Here is a 10,115-nt window from a genome sequence, read left to right on the forward strand (position 1 = left end):
TTCGTATCCAGTGATTCATTATTGAAATCTTGAATACTAATTTTGCATTATAGTGACCTACTCAATAGCGATGTTTCCGCTCACACCGTCACTATACAGCTCAATGACTTACCTATTCGGTTTTTAATACTGTGATAAATGTTTGTAAAATAAAATGTCATTATAAGGAGCCTTATTATTAATACTGTTTTTCCGGCCCATTTCGCAGCCCTATTAAATTTAATTTACTCCCACATTTTCTCCAGCGGATATTCTCAGGTGGGTCAGTTGCTCTAGATACAGAGTACTAGGTACTATGTTGTATCTATAAATGTGCAACGACATGCAATACAGTTATCGAATTTAAATAACAAAAGTAAATAATCTCACGTCGATATTTGAAGACACCAATACAGTCGTCGTTGTTTATTCAACATAATTACACATAATGAGACGATATTATTATATCATAATATAGTACTTGACAAACGTTATTCTCTATACCGTTGACAGTTTTTTGTATTATTTATTACTTTAATAGTTTGATAAAATTATATAAATTTAGTATTTTACAACAAAGGCGCTATTCCGCGTCTACTGTGTTGGTATAATCGTGTGAAACCGATATTTCTCAATTGGTCAATTAATGTTATCGACCAACTGATACCAATATACGATAGATTACCGTTAAATTGAAAACATATTCTAATTCGATCGTCGAGTGATTACAGCGTTTACCAATACTTCATGTAAAACAATCGTAATTAATAAGAAAAAAAAACAAAATATTTACCAAATCCGAATTACCAAAATGACGAAATTCATTGTACGTAAAACAAATAACCTATTGACAATAATCTACAACAAAAATAAATTTACCAACTCATTGCTTAGTCAATATAATCGCTGTACTAGAATTTCAGTAAAGTAATTTTAATAACTAACCTAACCCTTTAAATATGTACATGTTAGGTATACCTAGTACCTATTAAGGCGTTCCGACGGTGTGTTCTTATTTTAAGCCCTGATTTTGTTCGGTGGATTTAAATCGATCGCGTTTTTTTTTTTTTTGCAGGCGGCGCCGTAGACGTAGCGTTGGCGGCGGCAACCAGACCGAAGAAGTGGTCTTCCAGGAGATCCGCATCGAGGACAAGTTCAAATTCGAAGCCCAACGGGGCGAGCCCGGTCACGAGATCAACTTCTCCGGCGGCAGCGGCCCCGCCACGTCCACCACTTCCTCGGGCGACCAGAACACGTACTGGAACACGTACGCGTTCGCACTGGTGCTGGTCGCGTTCGTAGTGCTCCAGCTGTTCGTCATATTCGCGTGTTGGCTGTGCGCCACTCACAGGTCGCGGGGCAACCACGAGGACGCCTCCATATACGAATCGGCCATCAGCGAATACGCGTCCACCGTCCGGACACCGATATCCTGGGACAACAGCTATTACAAATGATTCGTCGGGGGATACCGAATTACCGGTTACGCGGTATAATCCCTTACTCTATACCTTATATATATTATTACGTAGGTATAGGTAAAGTGCGTACACCGCCACGGTTGTCCGTGACCGCGTCTCGGACAGTCGAAACCGTGAACTCATTCACTCGTAGGTTACGTAATATTATTGTTATATAAGATATTATATCGATGTAAATTAAATAATAACTAAACTGCACTCATTGACGACATATTGAACACGGCGGTATAGAGCCGTTGACTGGGTCGTATGGGGATGGGCTTGTCGCCGCACGGGAACGACATAATTCGTCGTCTATATATTATATATACTACAATATGCATTAGATATATTACATATTATTGTTATGTAAGTACTCGTATTTATTGTACGAGGTTCCGTGGTTATTATAATTTTGGCATTTTCTCGGTGGTTGATCTGATACGCAGATATACCTATCTGTACGCTATATTACGAGTCCTTTTTTTTTGTTTTTAAATCATTTAATGGGCGTGATTATTGTGTTTATCCTCTCACTTGACTGTTCCCACCCTCCTTAACCACGAGCGGGGAAAAAATTGTGAAAATTCGTCATTCCCACTACGATATCAATTTTTTTCATCATTTTCAACTCAATATTTCAAATAAACATAAGAGGACGTCTCGCCGATGGCTATCGGTACGCTAACTCTTGGCTGACAGCTCTAACTTTTAAACCACTATATTATAGAGATCACTGCGACTGCATTTTTGTGGAGAGCTCGTATGCTTTTCATTCAAAAACTACCCTAATAAAAAATTACAATCGTTTAAAAAAATAATTTTATATACATATATATGAATTTATAAAATCATAAAAAAAGTTTACCTTTAATTGCCAATATTTAACTACCCAAAGTACACCAATTCAAGGATGCCACACGACTATTAGTTGTTTGTTGAAACAACTTAGCCTTTAATCCCTCTTAAAAGCTCACAAAAAAAAAAAAATAAGAAGTTTGAAAAAGAAATGTTTCTATTAGTTTTTTGATACCAATAAGACAAAAATATTTACGATTGTTTCAAAATCTTTATTTTTGTGTTTATAGACATTTAAACTTGAGAAACTTTTTTCCTCCGCTTAAATAAAAAATAAAAACCATATTATACAGTTAAAGTTTGCTGTTTTTGATTAATTTATCAAACATTTTAGATTTATGATCTATGCATAACTGAAACCTCATCGTCTCTTTTCGCTTAAAAATATTTTTTTTCCTTAAATTTTTTAATTATGCAACAACTAATACTGGTACGAAAGTAGGACATTTTGTAAATATGGTTTTAAAGTAGATAGTATATTATTTTAAATCTATTATTATCCAATTTCTTTTTTTTTATTATATTTCATTAGAATGTGTTCTTTTAAATTTTTCAATAGATTTTTGAGTTAACTTCTATATTATTATTTATTTGTAAATAATAAAATGCAGTCAGTAATCACTAACCATGTCTTGTGTGTACAGGGAATTCTTAATCCGTGTAAGTTCATCACTACACTTTATAATAATCCAAAATTGTCATTACGGTAGTATTATTATTAGTAATTATCTTAATAATTTCATAAAAATTTTTAAAACTTCCGAGTTCTGAATTATTTATTTTTAATTGCTTTGTAACACTATGACTATACTATAGTATACTGATATTAACTACCCACACAATAATAATATTATATATTATCTTACCTATCTTTAACAAATTGAGCATTTACGTAAGTACGAGTACAAGAAGTGTATAAATTATAAGTAGTTCTTAATATTGCTCGAAATTATATATTTTATAAATTATAATTATTATTAGAAATTTGCATGATAGATGCCTGACATACTGTATTAAATGCAACACTAATATATTAATAAGAAATATTGCATAAATATTGTTGAAATATGCGCAAACGATAAAGCTGAGTTCTAGAAAATCACATTTTATAGTTTTATGAAACTATAATACACTTATTAGTTATTTACTACTATACTATAATTATATCTAACATCTTTAAGTAAATCTATATATCTTATGAAATAAATTCACAAGTACCTAACAGTTAAATCTTATCTCATTAAGTTTAGGCTTATTAGTTAATGTATTTATTATAATTACTCAAACAATACTCGGTTAATTTATTGTTTGTTTTTTTTTTTTTTACCTAATACAAAATGTACTTAAATTTTAAATGTATTTAATGTACCTACATATTCATATCAAACGTGAAATTGTTATCACTTATAAATTATCATAAACGGATATCACTAACTATAAAGTTGTGTAATATTGAATATCTAAATACGAGAATACGTATTTAGACAATAAATTTATTTATAAAGAAAATCATTAATGAAAATCATCAAATCAACATTTGTATAAACTATACTATAAGGCAATCCATAATTTATGACTTATAGACATCCTTTAAAATAACTTAGGGTTAATTACTTTTTACTGTATTTAACTACCTATTTATAATAGGTAATTACTAATTATTGATTTTGTATTATACAGAAAATATATTTCTTGGAATATTTATGTTTTAGATTTAAGATATAAATGTTAACTCTTTTATAGTTTTATAAAACTTCATATTATAGAACTCGGTTTTAACGTAGATATAAATGCCTTTTTGTCAAAATTAACTACTACTAAATCTAATTTTAAGGTATTGGTATGCATGTATCATTTATTTATTTTATTTATATATCAAGAACAATTATTGATGTCTATAGAATTGTAAAGTATTTTTTTAAATAGATACATCTATAATATAATAACGAACTTTGTATGGTTCATGGTACTTGAATTGGTCAAATATTAATGGGTGATAACTAATAATAATAATAATTGAATATGGTGCTTAATATTAATGAAAAGTTGTATTATATTGATAATCAATGTTTATAAATTACAATTTAATTAATTTACTTATTTTATTGTATTTATCATAAAAATTAAGCTCTTGTATGTTAAAATATACCTAAAGGTGAGGATGACATATTAAAATAAATTTATAAAACAGATACTTATAGGCTTTTAAATATGTTGTTTGTATGATAATAAAAGATATACCTAATTATAATTTTTTTTTTTTAAATATTATCGATTTGTTATTATTTTATTTTAATCATTTTAAACTTACAATGATCTATATCACATAATTTTGGAATTTAAAGTCAATACGGTCACGTATGACTAAAAGTACATTCACCAAATTATTTATTCTTTCTCGCAAAACCAATATAACTGAACCATTTAATATTTGAAATTTATATTGTCAACATATTATAAGCAATATATTACTACTTATCACTTATCAGATAGGTAATTCAAAAATCCGGTAATATTAAGTTCTACATAAAACTATCCTTTGGATAAATGACAATATATCCAACGATAATTTATTTCAATGTCAAAAATATGAATAATAATTGATTTTATTTAAAATGTGTTGGTATATTTATTTATTAAAGTTATTATTGTAAAACCATTTTACAGTTTTACACTACTTTCAAGTTTCAAGTGAATGGTGTTACAACCGTCTTTTGAAGTTTCTTGGCTAATCTAATTATCTAAGCCGCGTCTGTAAAACCGTCCGTTGTGCTTCTACAACGGCCTCTTTTTATTTTATCAACTTGCACACTTACAAATATATAAGCTTAATATTAAATAGAGTTTGAGTGGTTTTACGACCTGCCTCTGAATGTCTGTGATATTCCTAACCATCTAATCCAGCGGTCCCCACTACCGCCTTTCAACAGATTTAGTGCGGCCTGCACTATTAACAGCATTGTAATACCCTTTACTAACAATATATATAATTTTTATATTTTTAATATAATATCATTAATAATGTATACGGCCCGCAAATTATTTTCAAAAATTACATTTGGTCCTTTCTAAAACCCCAGTGGGGACCGCTGGTCTAACCCGCTGTCGAGCTCTTGTCTAGTATATTTGTATATTTTTTTTATGTATACAATCATGTATGTTCGATTTCTAATCTATTGGGCATTCATTCTATTTGTCTTCCTACAGACTGATCTTACATATTTTAAACATTTGTATCGGTCCCACATCCCTTATAATATGGTTAAAAAGACATTTAGTAATTATTATATCTGTTATCTGGTCGTGACTATAAATTATATCGTGTTCTATTGTACAAATTAAACTATGGGTCTCCATTAGATTCAACCATTTTTCTCATGATGACCTATCTTGGATGAATATAATAATTTACTAGTTGACCCAGTTATGTCTAAGAGTTGTAAGTTGAAGTAATTGTTGTTATTGTCACTATAACTATGATGTAATATTTAACATTTTTCTATTTAATCCTAACTTTTGTAATATCTCTTTATCTGTGGTACCATTCCAGAAAACTATAATCGGTATCCTATTGTCGGTGTGCAAGTATTGGTTTAGATAAGTGGTAGATTGAATTGTTTCCCCCCTTAAGCTTTAGGCTAGCTTTTAATTGCTCAATAATGATAATAACAACTCTGGTTTGTTCCTAAATACCCTACCAACCCTATACATTACTTGTTTTACTTCTCTATTTTGTAGCATTTTAAGCTTGTTTGTAGTGGTTAAAACTATGAGTTTTCCTTCTAATTTTATTGGTCTATATTTGTTTAGACTGTTTGAATTTACCCCGATATAAGTAGTAAGTCCTTTCTGTTTATCATAGTGAATTCGAAATCCCCTATGACAAATTTGATTTTGTCACTGAAACATAATATAATAATAGTTAATATTGCTGCGTCTCGACTAGGTCGATTCATGAATCAACCTACGAAATGAATATGTCGTGTTGGTTCAAGTATAAGTTAACGTTTATTAAAATAGTTCTTGCACGAATACAATTATTATAAGCTTATTGTAAAATATATATAAAAAAATGGTGAGTGGTGTTACGATTGACCTCAGAAATTGATATCAAAATGACTTGAGTGGTGTTACGACCGGCCTCTGAGAGTCATAGATATCCCTAACCGTCTGCCGAACTCTTATCTCGATCTCCCTTACATATGATTTCTTACAAAAGAATGGGTGGTGACTCCGTCATACGAGGGATCCGAAAAGACTGCTTATGTAATCTAACACATGATTCTTATCGAATCGCAGCAACTTCGAGTTTTGACTTTTTGCAAGGAGACGTGTGGTTTTACTTTAATCGTTAAATTAATATATTTATAAAATATTCCACACTCTCGTGTCCTGTACTCGTATGCCTGTAGTGTTAATTATAAGTTATGGAAAATTGACATTGTACGATCTTATGCATATAAAATAATTTGTACGGACAGTATAGGTCCATAACACCTCCCTACTAAAAAAAAGATTTATGTTTAAATCTTAAACAGAAATATAAAATACAAATTACATATAAGATTTCTTAATACTAGTGTTAGTGATTTACAAAATATATTATTTTTTTTATAACATTAATTTTTTTCTTTTTTTTTTTTTTTGTTAGTCATTTCATTTCTAATTTTTAATTTAATTAAATTTAATATAATACGTTACATAGAAATTAATTTCTGAAAAAGTAAGGTTATTAATGTCTTAATTTAAACAATATATAATATTTATATATTTGTTTTACAACTAAAATACAATGTTATTATGTAATTTTGTTTTACAATTAAGATACATACAATATAATATTTTTTTTTTTATACACATAACTATATATATGTGGTGCTCCCTAATCTATTGGTCTATAATTCTAATTTCTAATTGCTTTCATTTATACTACTATTACACAACTTGTAAAGTTGTATTGGTCCCATATTCTTAATAATGTGATTAAATAGGCATTTTGTAATTGTTACATCTGCTATCGGGTCATGACTATGGGTTATGTTAATATGTTATGATTAATTGTACAAATCAAACTAGATCGTGGGTTTCCATCAAATTTAACATTCTCCCGTTTTTTCCTCGGTAACCTATTCTACTTGAATATAATAATTTGCTAGTTGATCCACTTATATCTAGGAGTTTTAGATTAAAATAATTGTCGTTATTGTCACTGTATGAGGTAATATTTAGCATTTTGTAGTATCTCTTTGTCTGTCGTCCCATTTCAAAAAACTATGACTAGTATTCTATTGTCAGTGTGCAAATATTGGTTGATATATGTAGTAGACTGAGTTATTCCCCTTTTAAGCTTTAGACTTGCTTCTAACTGCCCCAATAATGGTAGTAACAACTCTGGCTCGTTTCTAAATATTCTACCAACACTCTGCATTACCTTTTTAACTTCCCTATCCTGAAGCATTTTGAGTTTGTTTGTCGTGGTTAAGACTATAGGTTTTCCTTCTAATTTTACTGGTTTATATTTTTCTAAACTGTTCGACATTGACCTCGATACAAGTAACAAATCCTTCCTATTTATCTGTTGTGTCCCGACTAGGTCGATTCATGCATCAACGTACAAAATGAATACGTCGTGTTGTTCAAGTATAAGTTAATTGTTTATTAAAATAGTTCTTGCACGAATACAAATATTATAAGCTTAAAGTAAAATATATAAAATAAGATGGTGAGTGGTGTTACGACCTGCCTCAGAAACTGATATCAAAAAGACTTGAGTGGTGTTACGACCGGCCTCTGGGTGTCATAGATATCCCTATTCGTTGGTTATACAGTAACCGTCTGTCGAGCTCTTGTTTCGGTCCCTCTTATATATGATTTCTTACAAGAGTGGGCGGTGACTTCGTCATACGAGGGGTCTCGGAACGACTGCTTGTGTATTCTTACTCATGATTCTTATCGAATCGTTAAGACACAGAGTTTCGACTTTTGTAAAGAGACGTGTGATTTTACTTTAATTGTCAAATTATTATATTAATATAATATTCTACTCTCTCGTGTCCTGTACTCGTGTGCCTGTAGTATTAATTTTATAAGTTAGGAAATTTGACATTGTATGATCTTATGCATATAAAACAATCGATACGGACAGTACAGGTCCGTAACACCTCCCTACCAAAAAAAAAGATTTATGTTTAAATCTTTAAACAAAAATCTGAAATAAAATTTACATGTAAGATTTCTTAATCCTTAATGTTAGTGTTTTACAAAATTTTAAAATTTTAACATAAAAATATTATTAATTTTTTTTTTTTTTTTTGTTAGTCTCTTAAGTTCTAATTAAATTTAATATAGTACGTTCATAGACATTATTTGCTGAAAATTAAAGTTATTAATATCTTAATTTAAACAATATATTATATGACATATATTTGTCTTACAACTAAAATACAATTTTGTCTTATAATTAAAATACATAAACATTTTTTTTTTTTTTATATACATAATTTATATATATGTGACGCTCCCTAATCTATTGGTCAAATATTTCTAACTTTTATTCATTTACACAACTTATAAAGTTGTATCGGTCCCATATCCTTTATAATATAGTTAAACAGACATTTTGTGATTGTTACATCTGCTATGAGGTCATGACTATGGGTTATATTATGGTTGGTTTTACAAATTATATCATGGGTTTCCATTAAATTTAACATTCTCCCATTCTTTTCTTGGTAACCTATTTCGCTTGAGTACAATAATTTACTAGTTAGTCCACTTATATCTAGAAGTTTTAAGTTGAAACAATTGTCATTATTATCGCTGTATGATGTAATGTTTAGCATTCTCCTGTTTAGTCCTAATTTTTGTAGTATTTCCTTGTCTGTTGTCCCATTCCAAAAAACTATGACTGGTGTTCTGTTGTCAATGTGCAAATATTGGTTTATATATTATGTAGTAGACAGAGTTGTTCCCCCCTTTAAGCTTTAGACTAGCTTCTAGTTGCCCCAATAATGGTAGTAACAACTCTGGCTTATTTCTAAATATTCTACCAACACTTTGCATTACCTTTTTAACTTCCCTATCCTGAAGCATTTTGAGTTTGTTTGTCGTGGTTAAGACTATAGGTTTTCCTTCTAATTTTATTGGTTTATATTTTTCTAAACTGTTTGACATTGACCCCGATACAAGTAGTAAATCTTTCCTATTTATCATAGTGAATTCAAAATTCACTATGACAAATTTAATCTTGTCACTGTAACATAATATAATAATTAATATATACATATATAATATTAATCCCTTCCTTCCTCTCTTTTTTTATTTTATTTTATTTTATTCTGCTCCAGACGCTTGTATTAGTTCGTCTATTAATATTGCTATTTGGTTACACGTTGGCTCACGTATATCGCGCACTAGTATTATTAAATTAAGTGTCATCGTAATAATTTCGATTATTCTATTCATTTCAGTCATTGTATAGGATATTTGTAGTTGTTCGTTCGCAATGTACATATGGTTTGTTAAACACGTAGGCTCATTATGAGTATTATTTTTGTCTAGCACGTGTCGGAATGCGTGATTGTCATGTCTAAGTGAATGGTGTAGCATTATTAGGTATAGTATACGTCTGGGTATCCTTTCTTGAATTGGCATTATTATTAATTTACTAATTTGGCAACTACTTAATTATTTGAAATGTACAATAAAATTATCTTGACTCTCAATGTTTTCTTATCTGTAACATGAGAAGATTTAATGTAATATTTATTATATTCGCGTAACTTCATTCATTTCTCTTGATAATATTAGATGTCGTCT

The 10,115-nt window shown here is 29.5% G+C and overlaps 1 protein-coding gene and 1 pseudogene across 1 annotated transcript in view; one reads left to right on the forward strand and one right to left on the reverse strand.

Annotated features, from left to right (window-relative positions):
• Positions 1 to 4,895, forward strand: part of LOC114132966 (uncharacterized) — a 55,646-nt gene extending 50,751 nt beyond the window's left edge. The window contains exon 5 of the mRNA XM_027998576.2: positions 1,055 to 4,895. Coding sequence (XP_027854377.2) covers positions 1,055 to 1,436 — 382 coding nt within the window. The 3' untranslated portion in view covers positions 1,437 to 4,895. The remainder of the gene's footprint in view (positions 1 to 1,054) is intronic.
• Positions 4,896 to 8,786: 3,891 nt separating this feature from the next.
• On the reverse strand, positions 8,787 to 9,509 carry LOC126552714 (uncharacterized; annotated as a pseudogene).
• Between the last annotated feature and the right edge of the window lie 606 nt (positions 9,510 to 10,115).

This window comes from Aphis gossypii, chromosome X (assembly GCF_020184175.1).
Source record: "Aphis gossypii isolate Hap1 chromosome X, ASM2018417v2, whole genome shotgun sequence".
NCBI classification, from domain to species: Eukaryota; Metazoa; Arthropoda; class Insecta; order Hemiptera; family Aphididae; genus Aphis; species Aphis gossypii.